Source organism: Pantherophis guttatus, chromosome 1, assembly GCF_059756535.1.
Source record: "Pantherophis guttatus breed Tessera chromosome 1, ASM5975653v1, whole genome shotgun sequence".
NCBI lineage: Eukaryota > Metazoa > Chordata > Lepidosauria > Squamata > Colubridae > Pantherophis > Pantherophis guttatus.
This window is the reverse complement of record NC_142063.1, coordinates 230235095-230260474: the sequence shown is the minus strand read 5'-3', so window position 1 is coordinate 230260474 and position 25380 is coordinate 230235095. Positions and strand designations below refer to the sequence as shown.

Here is a 25380-nt window from a genome sequence, read left to right as displayed (position 1 = left end):
TCAGTGCTCTAAATCCAACATTGCTTAAATGAATCTCATAACCGAAACATGGGAATCATTAGGTGCACATATGAAGGTAAAATTTAATACAAATGTTTAGATGGTAGCAGCAGGTCAGTAATTTGAACAATAGGTCTATAAGAATCCAGTCTCAAATCTCCCATTTTACATGAAGCTTGACCCTTCTATTAGAGCAGAACAACTTGTAGCAGAATTTCTCCACAGAGCTAAATGTGATTTGATACTAAAAAGTCATTGTGTATAGTATGAACGTATTTTTCTTCTGTTGTACAGACTTTGCTATCTTTTTTCCTGCCTCAAAGCCTAGCATTATCTATTTGATCAGACAACAGAAGAAATTATTGTAGGGCTGACCCTAAAATTAAACAGAATAATGCGCCTGCCTTCAGCAAATTTGGGTATAATTAAAGAACAGTAAAGTATTATTTTTTGTGATATTTTTATAACCAGATGGGGACACCATTTGGATTTTCTGCCTTTGGAATCAGAATTTCTTGGACTCTTGCAAAATTAGTTGGATGAATTTACGCATCATACTTTTTGTGATGAGGGAATATGATTCTGGATAAAATCTATGGCTTGGTTTACATATTATGCAGCTAAACATGAATGGTTTGGTTTTGGCTTAGTACATTATATGAATCAAGCAATTAAGGTTTGAATTATGTTTTATGGTTTGGTGTCTTGTGCTGACTGAACTAAATTTTTAACAAATGATGATGAAAACAAACCATAAATCAGTGCAATGTTTCAATCCTGCTGGAGGGCCCATTTAATTATTGCTGCAATTCACATATAGCATATTATGTCCTAGAAAAGCCTGCTGGAAGTTAGAGGTACCTAAGGTGCTTTATACAGATAGTGTCAGGGTTCCAAATAACACCCCCAATGAAAGAAGGCTCCAAGGCCAGAAGTTCCTCAAAGTTCCAGTTTATTAGAGATGTCATATTGGCACATCTGGGAAAACCCGAATCTGAAAGCTTCCAGATTTTCCCCACCCAAAAGAAAGTCCAAGTCCCTTCCCCTGCACCCACATGTCCATCACATGGTCCAATTAATGCACCATCCCAACTGGAGATGCCTCCCAGTCACGCCACTTCAGATGCAAGCCCGAATGTCCTTGGCTCTCAGAGAAAGGAATGTTGTTATGGCTAAATATCTCCACCACTCTATGCAATTCGCCCTCCCAGTTTCCAACAGCACTAAGTGTGGCAGCCCTGAAGATCCAAAGAAAAAGATGGCCTCCAGGACTGACAGATAGTTCTTGACTTATGACTACAACTGAGCCCAAAGTTTTTGTTACTAAGCAAGGCAGTTTTTAGCTTTTGCCCCATTTTACAACCTTTTTGCCATAGTTATGAAGCGAATCGCTGCAGTTGTTAACTGAATCATGCAAACATTAAGTAAATCGGGCTTCCCCTATTGACTTTGCCGGTCGGAAGCCAGCTAGGAAGATTACAAATGGTGTTCACATGACCCAGGGACAGTGTAACTATCATAAATAGCTGCCAGTTGCCAAGTGCCCAAATTTTGATCATATGACCATGGAGATCCTGCAGCGGTTGTAGGTGTGAAAACCAGGCCTTATCAGTGTCTCTGTTTCAGAAGCATTCTGAATTTCTGTTTTTTGAACATTGTTATATATTCAGGGATAGTTCAGGGGAAGGTAGGACACAGACCAATTCCTTTTGGGAAAAATGTATTATAATCATAAAGTCATAAAAACCAACGTTGATTTTATAATAGGCAATTAAACAGCTGTATCTTTCTTCTCTCTTATACCATTGCTATGCATTATTCACTATCCTCTAATCGTTATGATTTTATTTGATGTCATGCATTCTTAATTATGATCTATTATTATAACTCTTTGTTCTACAGCTCAGTCTGCTTTTTATTTCTTGATCCTATAGTTCTACTTTTGCTTTTATTCTTTTATTCTCTATATTATATTGGGGTGGGTTTTTTTTTTTTTTTTTTTTTTTGCCTCTTAGCCTAGTTGCAGTAATGCTTTAGCTAAGAATCCTATATTCTCTCCATCTGGCAATTTCTTATTTTAACGGGTTATATAGTATTTGTAGCCACATCAAAATTCCTATATAGTTATACTTTGTTCTCTTTGCCCCCTGCTTTCAGCTCCTATTCCTTGCATCCCTGCAGTCTGCTACACAGCAGTCGTCTTCCTCTTGCTGGTTCATTTCTTAAGCCTGGCAAAGACCTACTGTCAGGATGGCTGGATTACAACTGCCACTTGGTTCTCCTGGCTTTTCTTGGGGTTTCTGTCACCCTTGGTGATACAGCTCTTTTAATCTCCTTTGTGTAGTGTTATTGTTGCAATGCTGTCCTCCCCTGGATTTCTGATTTTCTTTTGAGGTCTTGTGAGAGCTACTTTCCAGCTGCCAGTGCTGCTCCCCCCCCCCTTTTTTTTTTTTACTTTGTTTTGACTCTGTTGGACTCTGTTGCCCATTGCTACTACATGACTGGCATAGCTTCTTGAGTTGAAGGGGCATTAACTCCTCTAATTACGTACCGACAGGAACTCTGGCTATAGAAGCATGTATTCTAGACATGGGTTCTTGCTCCAACCTGTTTCAAATTCCTCTTGCCTCCTTGCTCTGTGTTTAGATTTTCAGATTGACTATGGATCACTTCTGTGCAATTCTTTGGCCTCTGATCTAGAGACTAGCTTGGACTTCTCCTCTGGGCAATCCTGTCTCCAGCGTCTGCAAGTTAGCAGTCTTCAGGGCTGGCATAATTTACAAGGCAAGCAAAATTATCTTTGAACTCTGCAAGCCGTTGACTAAATTACTGGCTCTTAGTTCTATCTTAGCTGCTGGTGGAACATTCTAATAAAAGCTATCAGAACTTTAACACTCTTACTTTTATTTGCATCAATCTAAAGTTTGCATGGCACACCAATTCAAACTCCCTGGAACTCTTAGGTTCCTGCTTATCATAACTTGACAATTATGTGATAATTCCATATAACACTACAGGGTTGTTTTTATGCTTCTAAGACTGGGATGTTGGCTTCTAATGAAGCCACTCCCTCCAGGTGCCTCTCCATTGTCCTGGAGACCTTTGTCCTTCTTCTAAATTCAACACACCCATACCCTGCTAACCTTCTCTTCTCTGATGAAGGAGTGTATCACTATGAGGAAACTAATAAGCCCTCTTTTGGAGAATCTATTCCTCTTTGCTAGCTAGGGAAGGCAAAACTCAAGAGGAAGATAAAGCTGACTCCTTTCCCTGCAACCCACTTCTAATGGTGGGTTGAAAAACTGGATGTTTTTATTTTAAAATATTGATAGTGCTCTGAGCCATCACAATAGGGTATGTTAGAAATGCAAAAATAACAGCCAAGATAAGAAGCAATGAATTGGAAACAACTTCTAAGATATTATAATTACTTTAAACTGTCTTGAAATGATTAAAAGTTCATGAGATAACTGCAGCAGACAAAGTACTTGGAAAAAAGCTTATTCAGCACTTTGTCAGAGAAACAGGGTAAGATGTATATATTATTTGGCAGGTAAAACATTTCCTTGTCCAGAATAAAGCTGTTCTCTTTCAGCTTATTTCAGCTGTTTCATTTGTTAGTCATTCAGAATGGAGATTATCATACCAGATAAGTGGAGAAGCATTAGAAATGAAGAATTTTTTGGCAAAGAAAGTGATCTCCCACTATTTCCTCCCATAAATTATTCATATTTATAGTCTGTTTAAAAAACCCTATTTCTATCAAGCTAACCAAAGGTAGCACCTCTGACTATATAGTCCACCTTTTGTTAACAAAGGAGTTTTATTTGTTGCATCAGCTCATGTGCTGTGTTAAGCTTAACCACAGTTTTTAATAATAATAAGCAGGTAACAACATTCCCAGAACACATTAAACTATCAGTGGTCCTCTCCGCTCCAAAACCAAAATGGCTGGGTGATTCCCCTAACTTGCTGAGGTAAAACTAAAGAAATCACAGTGTCCTTCCAAAGCATGTGCTTAACCATGGTAGAAATACTTGGATGTAAAACAAATACATGCATTGTAAGAATTGGTCCCATGAATCTGTCCAGTGTCCACTCATAGAATTCCAATTCATGACTGATTTGCTAACATTGAAAGGATCAAAGTCAGGTTGTTTCTTGCAGCTCTGCCAATGTATCAAAATAATATATCAATGTAAAATTTTCAATGAATTATTACGTCCAATAATGTTTCACAAATTCTAGCAAACATGAATCAATGAATGCAGTTATCAACAGAAGGCATTCTTTTCAATCTAGTGAGCTCAGTGATATATCAGGCTGAAATATAAAGAGTATGATTAATAGACACAAGATAACTGATTTTCCTCTAATGTCAACTGAATGTCCAGATTTTGCCTTTTCAAGTTAGAAGAGGTATATTCACAATTGATATTGAAACAAATATCTCTCTATAAAGGTAAAAGTAAAGGTTCCTTTCGCACATATGTGTTAGTCGTTCCCAACCCTAGAGGGCGGTGCTCATCTCCGTTTCAAAGCCGAAGAGCCAATGCTGTCCAAAAACATCTCTGTGGTCATGTGGCCAGCATGACTAAACGCCAAAGGCGCACGGAACGCTATTATCTTCCCACCAAAGGTGGTCCCTATTTTTCTACTTGCATTTTTTACGTGCTTTCGAACTGCTAGGCAGAAGCTGGGACAAGTAATGGGAGCTCACCCCGTTATGCGGCACTAGGGATTCCAACCGCTGAACTGCCGATCTTTCAATCAACAAGCTCAGAGTCTTAGCCACTGCGTCCCTATCTCACTATCTCTGTATATAAAATATTCAAGATTCAAAATATTCAAAAATATTTTAAACTATTCAAACCAAAAGGTTTCATGCATGTATGTATGTATGTATGTATGTATGTATGTATCAGGGGTGGGTTCTACTTACCTTTACTACAGGTTCGCAACGGGATTGCGCATGCGTGCCTTGCTTCTGCGCATGTGCAGATTGCTTCTGATGACGTCAGGGTCAGTGGGCGGAGCCTCCCGCCGGTTTTACTACCGGTTCTATAGAACTGGTCCGAACCGGGGGCAACCCACCACTGGTATGTATGTATGTATGTATGTATGTATGTATATTTAGAACCTATATTTTTATAAACTTGCAAATACCTTTGTGCAATCTATCATCTGAATAACTGTTGGAAATTTCTGGGTTCATAATTTGCCACCAAGAAAATACATACCAAATACATTTAAAAATATCACAGAGAAAATGCACACACAAGTCTGATGAAGAGGTGGTATTCAGCAGGTTCTGACCAGTTCTGGAGAACCGGTAGTGGAAGTTTTGAGTAATCCGGAGAACCGGTAAATACCACCTCTGACTGACTCTGCCTCCCAAGTCTCAGCTGATCGGGAGGAAATGGGGATTTTGCAGTAACCTTCCACTGGAGTGGGGTGGGGTGGGAATGGAGATTTTACAGTATCCTTCCCCTGCCACACCCACCAAGCTATGACCACCAAGCCATGCCATGCCCACCAAGCCACGCCCACAGAACCGGTAGTAAAAATTTTTGAATCCCACCACTAGTCTGATGCTTTTTTGTTTTAAGGAAACCTTGGGTACTGAGCTCTATTTTCAGTCCTTTTGTATCACAAAAAGTTTTGACTTTACAATATTTATATGTTTAGCTTTTTAAAATGAATTCATAATTAGGCAAGATATTGTGGGTACAAAAACCAAGCTACACTTCAACAAGAAAGAGAGAGGGGAAAACCCCCCCCAAAGAACACGGCCATACAATTTATAAGCAACAACATGCGAGAAAACTATGATATAGTCTGTTTTGTTACCATGCTTTTTGAACCTAGCCTTTATAACTTGTAAACCGTAACACACAATTTAATAGAATATATGGTTCCAACTAATATAGGATTCAGTGGTGGGTTACTACTGATTCGCCCCGGATTGGGCGAACTGGTAGTGGCGGTGGCGGGAGGCTCCGCCCACCCACCTGGACATCTCTGTGCATGCGCAGAAGTGATGCAATGCGATGCGAGCATGCGAGCGCCCACAAGCAAACCGGTAGTGATGGGATTTGAAACCCACTACTGATATGATTCCAACTAAAATCATTTTAGTACTAAAAATCCCCCCTTCTTCAGAATTAAATGATTATTAAAGTTCATTTAGAATAGAAGGCTAATTTTTCCAAATGAACCCTCATATTTATATAGTGATATTCAGAATTTTAAAACAATTGGTTAAGATCTTAAATGCGGGCTTCTGCTGTTTTATTTTACAAGCTGGGTTTATTAACTTCATTTTTTCATTGTGATTGTTTCTTTTATAGTTTTATTATTATTATTTAATTACTGTGAGCTGCCATGTGTTGTAGGGTGGATGGGGATTGATATAGTAACAGTGTAAAATAAAAATAAATTACTACTGCTATTTGCCTTCAAGTGGCTGTTTATTTCAAACAACATCTTCAAGAAAATTAATCAGGTAGAGGCTTACTTTTCCCCTGGAGATGGTATCTTGGTTTGAGATTTTTTTTTCTTTGAAATAAAAAGCTCAGTTTTAAGCATTGAGATTAACAATATATATATAGGTTTAGTTCACCTATCATGTTATTCCAAATTTGTTTTAAGCATAGTTTCTTAAACTAGTCAAAGTAGAGTAGTTTACATAGAATGCTTTAGCATAATTGATAGTTTACATATCACAATGGTTGAGTCCACATACTGAGCTAATCAACTGTTTGCTGGCTTAGTAGAAAGTATTAAAGGTTACTGCCAGGAGTGGGTTTCATTTACCTTTACCACCAGTTCGCCCTGTGCACGCACACTAGCTTTGCGCACACTGTCCGTGCATATGCCCGGCCTTCCACGCATGTGCTTTGCTCACTCGCGTGCCTTCCCCACATGCGTCTGGCTTTGAAAACTTGCCTAAATAGCACAACTTGTAGCCGGGGTGGGAGGGGGAGGGGGCCCCACCCGCAATCGCCGCTACCAGTTCGCCCAAATCGGTGCAAACTGGCAGAATACCACCTCTGGTTACGGCACTCATAGGGTAGGGAACTAGTTTGGACATAGCAGTAGGTAATGACTAACTTTAGATTAGTGAGACAGGCTTTTTCCACAGTGGTAGAGTGGAAGGTTTCTATGCATGCATGCATTTGAAGATGAGTAGATCTGTCAAATAGTTAATGGTGAAAGTATTAATTTATTTAAACAATTTATATGGACACCATTTTGTAAATGTGGTTCTTCACATGTACAACAGCAACAACACCCCAAAATAGTTAAAAATAATTATGACAAACAATCAAATGCAATGATCTTGCAGTCCAAATAATCCTTTCCATCTTGCAAATCAATAACAGATAGACAAACCAATTGAGCCTCACCTAACATCCCAGTCCCAGTCTTGAAGGAAAAGCAATGTCTTTAGAGCTTGTGGAAGACTAAGAGGATTAGATCCACCTAGATCCCAAGGAGTGGGGATGATATTGCTTCATAGGTTAAGTTACAATAGAGAAGGCATCTCTCCTGGCCCTGTTAGATGAAACTGCATCTCCATCCCGTTGGATTTGGTATAGTGAGCAAAAACAACTGTGGACAGGCATGCCTGCAAAGAACCTGCCCGCTGTGCCAGTGTAGGGTTACATAGGCAGTGGTGGGTTGCCCCCAGTTCGCACTGGTTCTATAGAACCGGTAGTAAAACCGGCAGGAGGCTCCGCCCACTGACCCTGACATCATCAAAATGCTTCTGCACTTCTGCGCAGAAGCACGCGCGGCCCCGTTGTGAACCGGTAGTAAAAGTAAGTAGAACCCTGCCCTGTACGTAGGTGATTACCAGCATGAAGAATGAGTTTCTGGGTGCCTTTTGATTGCCTTCTGGCTGAGGAAATGATAAAAGTTCATATGTGAACACCTATGCTTGCACATCTTTTCTACTGAATAAATTTGTTAATTTAAAACCTAGATCAAACCTAGGTTTGTTCGTTCCCATCATATCACAGTAATTAAAGCAATCATTACAAAGCCACAAATTGAATTATTTTAATTTAGACTTGGCTATATCAGAAAAAAATATCAGCCAGGTATCAATTTTTTTTTAAAAAAAAAATAGTACATATATTCTTATTATTTAAAGACATTTCAATGATGGCATCAAGATAATACCATGGCTGAAAATGTAAAGTACAGTTGGCCAAGTAAAACTCCAATTTATTTTGGAATTCTAGATAGCTAGGATTAGTTCTTCCATTTGAGGGGAATTAGCAGGAAGAACTGGAGAATTAAGAAGTGAGAACCAGCTTTGAAGGACAATTCTTTAAGGGCTGAACAGTTTATTTTGCTTTCATCATTATAGTGGAGGCCATTATATTGTCACTATTATTGAATACCGCAGAATTAGTTTTAGTGCAGAGAATGGAAAGAAATTGAACTGATGTCATCTGCTGTCTAAAGACATTAAAACAAAAATATGGTTTGAGCAACAAATCAGAAATGCCCTTAACGTCATTTCCTAATTTGTCAATGCATTAACTTTTATATCCAGGTACCAGCAACTATTTAAATTATTATAGTAATATAATACTATCTTTAAATGAAATAGAGGGTGTTATTTCTCTCTTCTTTTTTTCTTTCTTTCTTTCTTTCTTTCTTTCTTTCTTTCTTTCTTTCTTTCTTTCTTTCTTTTCTTTCTTTCTTTTTCCTTCTTTCCTTCCTTTTCTCTCTCTCTCTCTCTCTCTCTCTCTCTCTCTCTCTCTCTCTCTCTCTCTCTCTCTCTCCCTCCCTCCCTCCCTCCCTCCCTCCCTCCCTCCCTCCCCATCTCTCTTTCTCTCTCTCTTTTAGACAAGCATCAGATTTTGGAAAATGTTTTTATTTATTTAAATTGATTTATATGGTCACCCATCTCACAAATCAATATTGTTGTACCAGAAAACAAAAAAAGTATTACAAAACTTGCGGTCTTTATCTTAGAAGAGAGATATGGAGCTTGCTGTGAAACAGCAGCATATTAAAAATGAGTAGTTCTTTCTTGACACCTATTGTTTTATTCATATGCAAATAAATGTGAATTTAATTATACAATCTGTTAAGCTTCATAATAGCAAAAGCTCTACTGCACATGTCACAATCTTTTTATATAAAGTAGGATGTGAAGAACTATGGATAGAATGTCACTTCAGGGGGTTAAAAATGGAGATAATCCAATTTATCTGATAAAAGTAAGCACTTGCAAAAGAAGTAAAATGTCAAATAACCCCCCAAAATAGAAAATGTTTACATAGCAAGATAAAAACTGTCATATGGAACTATGGGGTAGAAATTCTTTTTCAAATTAGTTGATTAGTTAATTAGTTAAATTAAATTTGAGATAGTGTATATATCAGTGGTGAAATCCAATTTTTTTTTACTACCGGTTCTGTGGGCATAGCTTGGTAGGCGTGGTGTGGCTTGGTGGGCGTGGCAAGGGAAGAATACTGCAAAATCTCCATTCCCACCCCACTCTGGGGCCAGCTGGAGGTGGTATTTGCCGGTTCTCCGAACTACTCAAAATTTCCGCTACCGATTCTCCAGAACCTGTTCGAACCTGCTGGATTTCACCCCTGGTATATATATATTAAGAAATGAAGGTGATGTGATATTAAATAAGGTTTCTTAGGTGGCAAGGAAATGAGAAAATATTATTTATTGCAAGAGTTATTGCTTTCCAAACATCTCAGAGTAGTAGGTTTTAGGGGCAGGACACGGCACTGTTATCCCACTTTGTGACTTTGTTGTAGAATGTAAAAAGATCAATGCTAAAAAATGTATACTGTATGACATAGGATACATTTGGACAAGGTGCTAAGCCCTAATGTACCTTTTCAGTCTCCAAGTTAAGGTGTTGTGCAGATGATGCTTTATGGATAACAAAATTTAGAAAATCCTGCAAATAAATGATGCTTGGTTTAATATAATCAGTGGAACAACTTGCCTCCAGAAGTTGTGAATGCTCCAACACTGGAAGTTTTTAAGAAGAAATTGGACAACCATTTGTCTGAAATGGTGTAGTGTTTCCTGCCTAAACTGAGGGTTCGACTTGAAGACCTCCAAGGTCCCTTTTTATTTTATTCTTCTATTCTAATGTTTCATGGTTACTGTCTAACTGCTAATCCCAAAATTATGGCTTGCAAGTTGTTATGGCCTGTTATGGCCTGTTATGGTAGAGAAGAACCACAAGGAGCTTAGCTGGTCCCAATTGAGCAACAGAACAGAATCCCCCATCCAGAGGTGGGGTATTTTACCTGAGAATTTACTTTTACGCTTTTCAAAATTATGTTTTTATCCTACTAGCATTAGAAACATCTTTCTGAAATCCTTGTGGGTCTTGCTGATGGAATTTATCAGCTTTGTTCACCAAACAGGTATAGTGTTACAAAAAGGCCTATGGAAATAAACTTGCTACACAGAGGGATGGTATATTGCATCAACGAGGACCCAAATTGTCGGGGACAATATGCTGACCCTGTAAACCGCTCAGAGAAGGCTGTAAAGCACTGTAAAGCAGCATATAAGTCTAAGTGCTATTGCTATTGCTATCAAATAGCACACTAATATGATCTGCCCAACAATTACAAATGTTTTCCTTTGCTAGTCTACTCCAATCCATTTGAAAAGTCGGAGTTTTTAATCTATTGGACTCTATCCAATGAAATCATGAAATAGAACAGGCATAAAGTGCCTCTATTTTGTGTAAGCAGCAAAGTACTTTAAGAGACTTGCTCTAAAGAGCTTCTCAATATTTGGGATGGCATTATATGCAAGGGAAGGTAAAGGAAACAGAATTTTCTCTTACCATTTTAGGAAATTCCATTGTATTTGCTAGCGATTCTGCCTGGAATAATTATTCACTGTTCACTCATGTATCAATACCGCCTCTCTCTGTAGGACTGCCATGTTACTTTTGAAGATGTGATCACTGGTTTTGGTACAGTCATGTGAGGAAGCAGGTTGTCATGCATAATACTAGGAATTATGATGATAATATTTCCTAGTGAACCATAAGTAACAGGAAATTAAAGAAAGCTTTTTGTCCCTCTGATCATCTGCAGGACAATTCTGGTTTTAATAAACTAACAGAGGGCTGCCAATCATGGCTTTATGTGTCGTGCCAATATGCCTTTATTATCAAACAGTTGCATGAGAAAGAGAATTAGGAATTGAGGAGATTAATATTGTAATGCTAAACTGTAATGCTAATGATAGATTTTGCTTTCTCGCAATATGTGAACCTACTCATCCTAAAATATTCCTCCTGGCTTAATGCAATGTAGAAATCCAGGGCAACTGATCTTTTTTAATAAGGCTTAAAAGAAACCATGAGTGGGTGCAATTTATAGGAATCCAGCCAACATCTCATAGCTGAGGGCATTGCATAATGTTTTCCAGAACAGAGGTGACTAACGCGTGATGACTCCTGAAGCGTTTATTTAGAAATTACTACAAAATTGTACTCTTTAACATGACAGAATTAGGAAACCATTAAATATATGTGAGAAATCCTGTCAATTGTTTTAAGTAATCTAATATGAATTAAATCTAGATTTCAGCCAAACCAAATTAAGCTTTTTATTTGCTTGCCTACTTGTCTGGCCTGACATGGCATAGTCATTGGCCAAATATGGACATGTTCACCCCTGCTCTGGGACAGATCTGCTTCTGAACCTGAGATGCTGTACCACAAAATGTGAAATGGAAAATTTTCAACTTAATTGCATGTTCATATTCAGCACTGGTCTATTTTCTCTCCTAACTTACCTTTGCTTTCCTGTTCGAAAATTCTGTGGATTCAAGTGAAGTTGTCCTAAGATAATTCCAATAATCAAATTGCCTGCTTAAGACATAATTAATAACTACAGATTTCAGAACAGAGTACAATATTTCTAAAGCTCCTGTAGTTCTTTTACGTATGAATAAATCATAGCTGCTGTGTTAAAGAAAGCTCTGGGATTGCACACATTAACATACAGAGAGAGCATTCTTAATTCTGGTGGCAATTAATGTGATAATTGCCATTAAAGACCAAAATCTAAGACAACACATCTCTTTAGGAATACTGTATATTTAAATATATTATTTAAACTAATAAGACATTAAAGTACTCATTTTATTTGCAGTATGTTCTTTATGCTTGATGTTTTATTTTGTATACTCAAAGTAATCAAATGGATTAAATTGTTTTGCTTGTCTGGTAGATTTAGCAATAAAATTCCTTTAGTAATGTTAACATTAAAATTAAAATGAGTTTTCCCATTAATTAATACTAGCAATAGTTAAAACTCCACATTAACCTAACCTTAGGTTAATTTGCAGAATACATACTAGGTCATGAGGTCCTCCATAGTTTTCACCTGTTACTCGGTGAAAAAGAGAAGGTATTTGGGGAAAAAAATTATCAAAACCAGACTCATATATTTTCTAATATCGAATGGAGATTGAAGGTTAATTGGCTACACGAAAATAAACATTAGGAAGGATTAAAGCAAATAACACTAGCTTGTTTAATTCACAACTTTTTCTTTTCACACCCGCTGTGTAAATTCAGATGTATGTATTTAATGGAACCAGTGAAAGAAATCTCTGATTCTGCCTCCTCCAATACAAACATGTCCAGCACATGACCCTCCATAAGCAAAGTGGCCCTGACACTGACACGGGCTATAAAGTTGGGGAGAGATGGTGAAGAGGGCTCACTCTCAATACAGTCTCCTCTTGATTTTTGCAACCTTAGGCCACTGTTTTAGAAGGGGAAAAAACTATCAGAGTTCATGATAACAGTTCTGGAATCTTTCTGTTGTTGGGAGGTCCAAGGCAGATAATGCACTGTAATTTTCACAATGTTTAGAATATGAGCACACATTTCGAAAGTAGGGTTGATGGCGGGGTGGGTGGGGAGAAGGCCACTTGATTGATCAAATTTATATGATGTCTGTTGTTTCCTCCTATTTCCGCTTGGGGTTCAATTTTTTCCTGACCACTTGAACTTTGGTGTGCCCCACAATTTTGAATGCAGCCTAAGCCCCTCAAAAGTGGCTCAAATACTTTAAAATGGAAATAATTCATACTGCTGATAGAATGCTTATCTTCACATTTCCACTCCTGTACTAAATTTCTAAGGCTTTATTACAATGCATGTTTATTTGAAAACATCATAATGTTTTCTTCTGAGTAGGCATGGTGCAGATTCATTGATGCCCCCCCTATCCCATCCCCAATGGTGGATTTCAAAACTTTTTACTACAGGTTCTGTGGGTGTGGCTTGGTGGGCGTGGCAGGGGAAGGATACTGTAAAATCTCAATTTCTTCCCGATCAGCTGGGACTTGGGGGCAGGGCCAGTCAGAATTTTTACTACCAGTTCTCTGAACTACTCAAAATTTCCGCTACTGGTTCTCCAGAACTGGTCTGAACCTGCTGAAACCGACCTCTGCCTGCCCCCCACATACAAACACACAAATACAAGTGCTTTTGAAAGTGGATCCTTAAAATTTGGGGGAAATGAAACAATGAAATAATAAAGGCTAGAAGCAAAAAGGGGAGGAAGAGAAAAGGGGGAACAGTTGTCAGAATGAAAAGCAATCAAAGCCACATCTTTATTATCACATAGGAATCCAAGGATAAATGAAGCATATGTTTTTTAAAAGAACTGAATATTAAATTGTCATAGGACATGAGCCAGAATAGGCAAAAAATGAAGGTAGGGTGGAGAGATATAGTCTATTTTCTTAACCCTCCAAATAATGTTGCTGTTGCCAAGAGGTCAAGGAGAACATGTACACCAACGCTTGAGGGACATTGTTTTGGCTAGGATCTTTCATTTGTAGCATGATAAATGTATCTGTCTGTGTCTAATATATATCTTTAGTCATCTGCTAATGGATCCTCCTTAGGAGGTTAGGAAAGATTGGCTGAGTTCACACACTGCTAAGCCAAAATCAAGCAAATCACTATTATGGCTTAATCTGTTCTGTGAACCCTATCGCTGAACCTTCTGAGGGTCTGAGTTTGTCTCCATCAGCAGGTAAGCCTGCAATGACTCCGCTTCTAAGCTACACATCTGATGGAGTGCACAGAGCTTCACAACTCAAAAGAGGAAATGAGGAGGGTGGTCTGGAGGAGGCAGCATAGTTTTCCATCGGCATCTAATTTGCTGTGCGTCTCTCCGTGATTGTAGAGAACACAGAGATGACCTTTGCAAAGATATGGGAAGGACATTAGCCAAACATGAGCTCACCCTGGGAAAACAGGAAAGCGTGAGAAAGAAACTTAAATTTGACCTTACATTGGCTCCCTTTGGTACAACAGGGTGGGTAGGTAGAAGGGAGAAACACTGTCGGGCTTTCAGGATTCTATTATTATAGACAATCTCAGTAAGTGAGCCATGGTGGCACAGGAGTTAGAGTGCAGTCCTGCAGGCTACTTCTGCTGACTGCCGGTTGCCTGCAATTTGGAAGTTCAAATCTCACCAGGCTCAAGGTTGACTCAGCCTTCCATCCTTCCGAGGTCGGTTAAATGATTGTTGGTGGCAATATGCTGATTCTGTAAAACCGCTCAGAGAGGGCTGTGAAGCACTGCGAAGCGGTATATAAGTCTAAATGCTAAGTGCTAAGTGAAGTTCTAGTATCTTGTGAGGAGTCTGTTTTCTTGACTTGGCCTACCTTGAAGAGCTAACACTGGTCCAGGATCAAAGTAATAGTTATTAGGATTGTTGCCGCCACTAGAATCACAGCATTTTGTTGAAGACAGGAAAAGAGGCTCTCTTAATCCTGAGCTATGCAGCATTTAGCTGAACATTAATAAAAGCATAAGATAGGCAAAGACACAAGAGACAGCAGGAATTCCTCCCGCTGTCGTTGTCCATCCGTCCGTCCCTCCCTCCCCCCGGCTCAAGGCAACATTAATTGGCTCTGCACTGCAGCAACTGACCTAAGAGCCAGCATATATGTGGTTGCTAATGGTGGTCAAAAGCCTTCTTGGACTAGTCTTTCACAGCCCATGTGGAGAGGAAAGTTGTGGCTCCTTTCCACATCTTGTGATACTACTAAAACGAGAGCCATACTGGCATCTTTTCTTTCTGGCCAAAGTCAAACACTCCATTTTACTGCTTTTTTTTTTTTTACAAAAATATGACACCAAAAACATAACTTGTTTTGCCCTCAGATCGTTCTATAAGTGTAGCTTTAATGTGCAGATGCCCCAATACAGAAATTTGGGCAGATATTGAAGCCTGTCTATCATTACGTTCTACAACACCACAGTTTTGCTGATAATTGGGAACATACAATTTTGTTGGTTTAAAGATCATATACTCAGCTGGGGCCACTCCCCAAATGGGTATAAATTGACAGGATTAATTTTTTAAAAAATAAATAAAAATGTTAATAGGATTAATCCCTTTATATTTAATATCATTACTCTTATATAAAAATGAGAATTCAGTAGCAATTTTTGGAGGAGCTCTTGAGGTGAATCTGTGAATTTGTGGGAGACATGCAGGTTGCTCATACCCAATCTATTTGAAGCAACGGATTAAGTTTACTCAGTAATCAAGATTTTATACTACTACAGATAGTCCTTGACTTACAACTGTTCATTTAATGACTGTTCAAAGTTACAATGGCCCTGAAAAAGTGACTCATGATTGGTTTTCACACTTACAACTGTTGCAGCATCCCCACAGTCACGTGAACAAAATTCAGATGCTTGGCAACTGACTCATAGTTATGACGGTTGCTGTGTCCCAGGGTCACGTGATCAGCTTTTGTGATCTTCTGTCCAGCAAAGTCAATGGGGAAGCCAGGAAAACCATCTTATTAATTTAACAACTGTAGTGATTCATTTAACAACTGTGTCAAGAAAGGTCGTAAAATGGGGCAAAATGGACTTAACATTTATTTTATTTAACAACAGAAAATTTGGGCTCAATTGTGGTCGTAAGTCGTGGACTATCTATATAGCAGTAGTTCATGTCAGATTTTGAACCATTAAATACTCATGTCTATGGAGATTCTCAGTCATCCAGGTCATGAGCTGAAGAAGCTTCTTGGATGAGAAGCGAAATGTTTTCAAAGAAAAATCAGAAGGTCCAGTTGCCTCTTGAAAAAAAAAAAAACATCTTTGGGACTAAATACTCATCTATTTGAAAATCATTATAGGAACTCTCCTAGGCATTGTTCACATAAAACCCAAAAGTTTAATCCTATTTCCAGCAACCAAAGTAATCCTATTAAAAACATAATTTTAAAAAGCAAATGTGCAATTAAAGGAACACGTAATGCAATATTTAAAGCAGTGGGAATGGCACACCGAAGGGTGCCTGAATTTTCACTTATCTGAAGTTACAGAAAAACTGAACTCCTGGGCAGGGACTTCAGAATTTTGGGTACCTTAATCAAGAGAAACATCCCCACAAAGCTACCTACAGTAGTTAAGGTAATTTTTCAGTGTAGCTCTTGTCCCAAAGTCCAGCATGTCATAAGGTTAGAATTTAGGTAATCTTTGATTTATGACCACAGTTTGGGCCAGAATTTGCTTGCTAAGCATATGGTTGTGAAGTGAGTGGCACCAGATTTTACAACCTTTTTTTGCCACATTTGTTAAGTGAATTACTGCAATTGCTGAGTGAATCATATGGTCATTAAGAGAATCTGAATGCCCTGATTGACTTCGTTTGTCAGAAGACGGCTAGGAAGATTGCAATGATCACATGACCTCTGGATGCTGCAACTGCTATAAATACATGCTGGTTGCCAGTTGTGGGTTCCTCCTGGTTCGGCCCGGTTTCGCCAAGCCGGTAGCGGTGACGATATGATGCTATGATAAATGGGTAGACCAGTGCCTGCAAAAATAAATGGGTAGATCGGTACAGCTCTGCAAGCAGTTAAAAGCCTGGTAGACCAGTACCTCTGCTAAATCCTAAATAATTGTCACATGACCATCAAGCCACGCCCACAAAATAAGCCACACCCACAGAACCGGTAGTAAAAAAAATTAGAACCCACACCTGCTGGTTGCCAAGCGACCAAATTTTGATCACATGTGACCATGGAGATGCTGCATGAATTGTAAGCGTGAGGACTGGTTGTAAGTCACTTTTTTTCAGTGCCATTATAACTTCAAAAGGTTGCTAAATGAATTGTTTTAAGTCAATGAATGAATGTTGTAGCTAAATGAATTGTTGTAAATCTGCACATACATCTACAAGACAAATAGGGTTCTGACGGCGAGCCAATGTCACCTTGCTGTGCCCAGGGGTAGGGTGTTCTATGTGCGTGCTCCCACCCTCTGGAATGAATTACCTACTGAGCTCCGGACAGCTCCTGATCTCCGCTCCTTCCGTCGGGACCTGAAGACTTGGCTATTCAAACAAATAGGCTGAGACTGATTCCGGGCTTTATTATTTACTACTAATTAATTATTTGGATTAAATTATGATTTTATTGTACTTGTTTCTTAACTTGTGTTCGCCGCCCTGAGTCCTTTGGGAGAATGGCAGCATATAAATGCATGTAATAAATAAATAATAAATAAATAAATAGCATTGTCAGATGCTGACACTGGACAGATATTTCTTATTTCGTAAGGGGATAAGTATTCTTTTGAACCAGCTAGAACATAATACTGTCCAAACTGATTGTAATACTGTATTGCTATCAGTATCAGCCAGGATGACTGCTGATTGGCAAGGGAGACTTACCAGAGTTACTTCTGACCTTCCCTTCTATCTCCTCCATTTATTTTATTTGTTGGAAGCCAGCAGAAAACATCACAAATAATGATCGTGTGAATGCGGAACTTTGCAGGCATCTTAAATATGAGCTGATTATCAAATTCCCAGATCATGATCACAAGACCAGTGTAGTTGTGCAATGGCTGCAACTTCAAGGTCCGATTGTAAGTACCACTAATTGAGTGCCATCAGAACTTCAAATGATTACTAAATGTCACAAAGCAAAGATTACTGTTTAGTCCTCTACTTAGATCCGTTCTTGCTTCCTAAAGCAATTTGACCACTGATACATGCAAGATGTTCCAAGGATGGTCCTTAAACATTTTAAATCTTATGATTTGGATTATTTATAATATTTTATTTAAATTAAAGTTAAAAGTGCAAAGATAAAAGATTAATAGAAACTCAGAAAAATATAAAAAAAAGAAGAGAAAAAGAAAAGTCCAAAGAGTGTAAAGAAAGGAAATTTAAAAAAGGAAAAGATATATAAAAGATGACTCCCAAATATTATAAACAATTTTTTTTAAAAAAAATTGATTTATATGCCGCCCTTATCCGGAGACTCAGGGCGGCTTACAATGCGTTAAGCAATAGCCTTCATAGTTTTGTATATTTATACAAAGTCAGCTTATTGCCCCCACAACTGGATCCTCAATTTACCCAATTTAGAAAGGATGGAAGGCTGAGTCGACCTTGAGCCTGGTGAGAATTGAACTCGCAGTAATTGCAGGCAGCTGGATGTTAAATGCTGCCTTAGGAGGCATTAGCCTCCTACACCACTCAGGCTCCTGTTAATTTTCAGTTAACTTCTTTAGTATTTCAATAAAAAAAATCTCTTTCCATATTTCAATCCTTATCAATAATCAAATTGTTAAAAGTTGATTATTTTTGGGGTCATTTTTTAAGACTACCCAGCCATCCTAATTCCTCAAAAAAAGACGAGAATTCTTGCTGCATTTCTTAGGCATATTCATTCACCCTATTAATCTCCATTCATGGGAACATGTTACTTGAAAAACTACTTCCATGTATTCACCCAGTTTAAACTGTTCCATCTTATTGCCAAGATACCTATTCCATTGAGTTGTCATCTATGCTTAAACGCTGAAGGTCTTATTCTGAAATATTACAATCTTAGTCGTCACAAGGGGAAGGCCTAGGAGTATAAATATGGCTAAACATTTTAGATTACTCAAATCCATACTTCAAGGTTTTTTTAATTTGCACAATATACTTGCAGCACTGTTTCTTGCTTTGATGAATTGCGTAAGCAAGCACTTCCAAATTACTCTGTTTCCCAGGGCTGGATTATTATTATTATTTTTTACTGTTTTGTAGAACTTAGCGTTTCCTGAAGCACTTTGAACATTCTAATTTATGACAAATAAGTTGCTGTAGCTGCTTTTAGTCTCATTTATTTGAAGTATCTAGCAAAACAAACTGCACCTCTGAAAATCAAGGGAGGGAATCTTCTTCGACAATATGGAACAGGAAGGAGAAAATAATAATGATTTTCTATGCTTTTGAGAATATGATCGATTTTATAACTCTTTTAAAAATAATTCTATCATTTGATAGATGAGAGAAGATAATTTGCATGTATCCACAAAAACCAGAAATTAAGCCCTTGATTGGAAGAATAGAGTAATAGAAAATTATTAGATTGTACTAAACCTACTGGGACTAAAATTGAAAATTACAGGAATCTGGAGGTGTTATCATGGTTGTTTTGGCAGAGGAGACTAAATGATGCAGGCACTAAGGATGTTTTTGCTGTTATAGCATCTGCCATGTAAGATCATTTCTTCCTGTTCATCCAAGTACCTCTTAGTAAGCAACCACTTCCACTACTGATAGGTTAGCCAAACTGGCTCTTATAACATGAGTAGGAGCATTAGGTATCACCTGGGAAAAAAAGAAGTTGTCATACCCACACTACCATGATAATGTCAGAAGGAGATTTTTGTACTTTGCTCTTTTAAAATCTGTAGTCTTGAAAATGCTATAACCTTCTGCAAAATTGTGGCATTCTCAAAATATTAATGATCTGGTTACTATAATACACCAACGAAACCACTGTACTTTCAGACCAAATTTGAATGTGATGCACATACATTCTGAAAACGGTGCAAAGATTTATGTATGTATTTTAAACGGAGATAGGATGTGAGAGCTTTTTGTATTTGGCCTCCTGCTCTTTCCCATCTCTTCCTATTTCTATGTTTATTTTTTCAGTATTCAGAAATCTGTTCCAAAACTTTATCTATCCACCCATTTCTTTTAACTTTGTTAACTGATCTCTTGCAATAATATATAAATATTAATTCAAGAAATACCATACTTTTGTGCTGTTTTATCTTTTTGTTGTTGTTGTTAAGCATCAATATTTTATTTATTTATTTTGCCTGTCTATAATGTCTCAGGGTAGAAAACACTGTTCTATTAGTTTAAAAATAGAAGGCTAATATAACAATATATGGAAAAATCAGATGCTTTTTTTATATACTTAGGTTCATATTCATTGCTCTCAATTCACCTTAGGAATGATTTCAGATATTTGATTACTTTTGGATATTTTACAAAAAATAACAAGGATTATACCAGTACTTTTAAAGCTGTTGACCAAACTATGAATAAAATATTCTTGACAGTAGAAGTTGAATATTAAAAATGTAAATACATTAAAATGATTCTCAAATGAGGAGGAAAGATACAAAAAGGAGGCTTATTTATGTGAATTTCTTAGAGCAGAAAATATATGCATGACCTGGATATGCATCTTAATGCAAAGAATCCAATGTCAAGATACAATTTCTTACAGCATTCTTAATAAAATTACAGTTCATACTTGGATGGATATCCCTACTCCGTATCTTTGTAAATAGTCATTGTGTAGCTCAGCTGGGCATGACTAGTGTTCAAAGTTCAGATTTCAGTGAACATCTGGAATAGCTGAAATGCTGAACTTGTTCAATGAGCTTCGTTTCCAATTTAAATATTTTTTATTAGGCAGCATTACATTGCCTTGCATTTTTCAAATTTGTTTTGGAAGGATAACCAGAAATAAGTTAGGAGTCAGAAAATGGGAATTGATTCTTCTTATGAGCAGAAGTCTTTCGATTCTGAATGTTACAAAGGTGGGATACAAAATCAGTTATTTCTGATTATCTGACCCAACTCTTACGGTTTCTTCTCAAACTGCTATTTTAACAATTTACTCTTGGACTTTAAAGGCTGTATCAATATCACACTTTATTTATTTGATGCTACTGGTACAGTATTTGTATGAATAGGACAATTTATCAGAAAATGTATCAGGGAATTTAATTGAACAGGTCTTTGGATTTTAGAGAATTTTAGAGACTGAACTCCAATATAGGTAAGACTTCTAATCGCAACAAAATTCCTCTAGATTTTCCTTTATCAGTTATGTAGCAATGAAACCCTACCATTTTTTAAAGAACATTGGAATAGAACAGAATTTCATTCTCATTTGGATTACCAGTTTACGGAGGTTCCAAATATTTTTGTTGACAAGAATTTTCATTTGTGATTGCTGTTCCATTTGGGTTGCATAAGTTGCACAGGCTTATTTATATACATATAGCCCATTTACAATAACAAACTAAAAACAAAAAAAGAGAGAGATTTAATTTACAACCTTACATCCATTTACTGGAAGCATGACTTCTTTCTAGACATGAGTAGAATTGCATTGTCAAGGAGATACATGCATATGTTTTATATGATGCAGAATATTTACATGTGTTTATAAATTTTACTTACCAGAATGAAGAGGCAACTAGCGGCAAGCCACGTATGTTCAGGAATAGTAGAAAATACTGACAAAATCAAGCAACCAAACACAAGGAGAAAACTGTAAAACAAAAAAGTACAAAAACAGTTGAGGACAGAAAAGCTAAAGGAGAACTATAAATACATGAAGTATTCTGATCTCAGAACGATAATGATAATAAAAGTTGTATGCTGCCCAACTTTTAACAAAAGAATTATACCCTACTAGAGGAGCTTATTAATGCCATCCAAAGATATAAAACCATGTTCCTATTCTTTTAAAGATACGATAACACTGCAGAAAAGAGACAATGGGAGTAAGTTGCATTATATGATGTGTGCACAATAACCATACTAAGTTTATAAGGTTGCTTCATGATTTATTTTTGTGACTTTTTCTCAGAAAGCTCTTAAACAAATGATTGAAATAAAGCCATTCAAAGAAGCTTCCGCTCACATAATTGAGCTTTTTCAGGCCTCCCCCAATCCCATTGCCTTTTAAATGTTCATTTGTCTATTCCATGGACATCTCCCTACCCATGGGAAAGACACATTAGCAAAACAAATTGTCCCTCATTCCCTCCCCTAATCTGCTCTGTACCCCAGCCCCCCACAGCAGATGCAGGACTGAAACACTGATCTACAAGACTTATTTAAAATATCTGCATCCCGAAGATTATCTGCAAAGTTCTAAGCACTTTATAACCAGTGACAGTAAGTCACAAAAATAGGAGCAAGAACAGTAGCAAAACTAGATAGACAAGTAAATATGCAACGATAGTTAAAATATCACAAATGACAAAAGAGCAAAAATGTATATGCACCCATGGCATTCCTTAAAAAGATTGCTAATGAGAAGATAAGAGGGACTTTTCTTGGGCAGGAGTGCCACAGGGTCTAGATGCAGCTGTTTAATATTGAGAAGACAAGGGGGGGGGGTGGAATCCCTCAGCCCTTCTAGTAGGTTTTTGATGGGATAAGAGGGTAGAAGGAATCCCTTCTAAAGAATTCTGCTACTTGTTTTCCTTTGCTGTTACTTCCCAAGCTGACTGTCAAGATAAAACTATGGGGAAAGGTGTTATAAACTTGACTAATTGCATAAACAGACTTCATATGCATAAACAGATTTAACATGCACAGATTCTTATAATTAATTAGGTGAAAATGTGGAAATGTAGGAGAAAAGCAGGCTGAGCTGGAAGGTGGAGTTAAATGTGTCATCAGCTTGGAGTCATTGCGTTGCCACAAGCGACTCAAGTCCAGTTCCCCATGAATTCCATTGATCCTTATCTAGCTTCAATTTAGCTTTGACCATTAGTTGACTGTAGATTCTTGTGTATAGGTAGCAATAATAAAACTCTTCTGTGCTTTGAATTCAACAAATGCTCCTGGTTATTCACGCCTGACATTAATACAGTAATCCATTTCCATTTATTCATATCTGTATGAATCAATGCATGTTGAAACTGTTCCTTTTATCTTTTCCATTTTGTTAATAAACACATCTAAATTTAAAGCCAACTATTTCCTTATTTACATTTTATCCTGCCTTTATTACTTTTTTATAAGTATTTCAAGCTGGTAAACGTATCTAACACTCCTCTCTCCTCCTATTTTCTGCACAACACCAACCTGCAAGGTGGGTTGGGCTGAGAAAGAAAGACTGGCCCAAGGTCACCCAGTCAGCTTTTATGCCTAAAGCAGGACTTGAACTCACCATCTTATGGTTTCTAGGCCAGCTCCTTAGCCATTAAACCAAACTGGCTCTTTAATAGTGACATTAACCCATTCTTTCTTTTACAACCCTTCCCATCATGACATCTACTTAAAGAATCCTGCAAAATTCTTCTACAGCATAAAAAGTGGCATAGTTGCTGAAGATGAAATGTCTTCTTCAAGCCATGTGGGCCACTGGCCATGTTCTTCTGTGCATTGTATGAAATAAGGCTATGAAACCATCCTGCCATAGACTAAGGACTTTTTTGTACTCCTTACTGATGGAAACACGATCAACTTCTAAGAGTTTTCCTCCAAATAATATCATTGGGATTTTTAATTCTTTTGATTAACAAGAAATGCTTAGCTTAACACAGTGAACCTAATTCTTGGTGGCTTGTATGCCATGATTTATGGAATAGTATTATACATGAATAAAACCAGTTATAGCTTATTCAACAAACCAAAATTAAAATGCAAAAGCAAAAACAAACAGTAAATTCTAATGCAGTGTGACAAACAGCTATTGCTTTCTTGCTGATGATTGGCAGGATATTTGATTACTAAGAAAGGCGGTCATGAAAGGTTTTGGGGAAAAAAATAATGACTCCTCTTATCACTCTTGTCCTATCTCAATCACCTAAATGGTGAAGTTCAGATCCATCCCTCTCTTCAATCATGACATAATTTATTAAGAGCTGTGAAGCATATAAAAATACTTCTGACAATGTTTTCTTGGGCAAGAAACACACAAGCCATTTGAATCCAGAGAAATATGGCTGTTACATTACCATTACCATCTAGCATGAATTACTTCATATTTGCTAATTTTCTAACTAAGTTACTTCCTTATAGTTAATTTGTACATGCATAACAAAGGATCCATCGTGCCATGGCAATACACAGTGGTTAACAATGGAAATGTCCCAGTGCAGTATCTACCGTTTTTCACTTTGATAAAACCAGTGGTTTTCTGAAACCTTTTGCTGGAAGAGGGGAGTGTGCATTAACAAGCTCATTATGCCGCTGTACATGGCATTTAAGATCTTTTATTCCTTTGTGGTTGCCCTAGCTTCATACTTTATAACAGTGAATTTAATCACATCTTGTTCATGGTAACTACCAAGGTCAAGCATAGTAACATCGTGGCAGTTCTTTTACTCCTTTATTTCATACATGCCTTACACAAGGAAAATTAACTTTTAAGTTCCATGCTAACTCCTTCCTTTTAAAATGGGCTATTTTCAAACCTAGCCTTCACTGACAGTTTTGATAATACAAGCCAGGAGGATTATATTTTCCATCACTTATACTTTCAGTGTGACTTGTTTATGTAAGTAAAATGAGAACTGACCAAAGCTATTATAATTTTAAAAAAATATTTGGATAAAAATCGTATGTAGCATAAGCGTCCCTTCATATAGGGTAGTTTGTAAATGTATAAGCATAAGTATGAATGCTAAATGAGATGTTCTTTAGACTATATAACACTATGATTTCAGTAGCTGAGAGCTCACAGAACTACCCACATAAAGGTTTAGTAGCATAATTAAGAAGAATAGATTATAGCTAAGCTTTTCTTCAATTGGAAAGTAAGATTGTGGCAATTGTAACTTCTGTCTTATTAGTTACACTTTAAGAAGGGAAGAATGAACTCCTGATAGCAACTTGTTCCCAAATTAGAAATTCAAATTGTTTTAATTCTGTGATGTATATGATGCAGTTTGTCTGAATTGGCCTCTCTTATTTCTGTGAACTATAGGGAGTATAGGCCAGAAGTACTTTTTCACAACCAAATATTTTAATGACAAATTTACCAAATTTGGAGGTGGATTTCTTCTTGTACAAGTCTGTTGGGGTAGTTCCCATAAACTGGAAAAGCTGCTTATAATTACCCACAAAAATGCAAACTTGATTTGTTTTAACCATAGAATAGGCCACAATGTTTGAGTTTATCCTAGACACTAAACTGGGATGATAATTATGATCTCAGGCCTTGAAAAGCCTCCTTTTTAAAATTTGAAATCCCCCTAAATTGCTCTGCCAAATTGCAGTTTCTGTTATTCTGAGGTAGAAAACACAGAAC

The 25380-nt window shown here is 37.4% G+C and overlaps 1 protein-coding gene across 2 annotated transcripts in view; it reads right to left on the bottom strand.

The window, feature by feature from the left end:
- KCNQ5 (potassium voltage-gated channel subfamily Q member 5) overlaps positions 1–25380 on the bottom strand; it is a 340121-nt gene that overhangs the window by 82095 nt on the left and 232646 nt on the right. For both annotated transcript variants that reach the window (XM_034431901.3, XM_034431902.3), the window contains exon 2: positions 21570–21660. In XM_034431901.3, coding sequence (XP_034287792.1) covers positions 21570–21660 — 91 coding nt within the window. The remainder of the gene's footprint in view (positions 1–21569; positions 21661–25380) is intronic.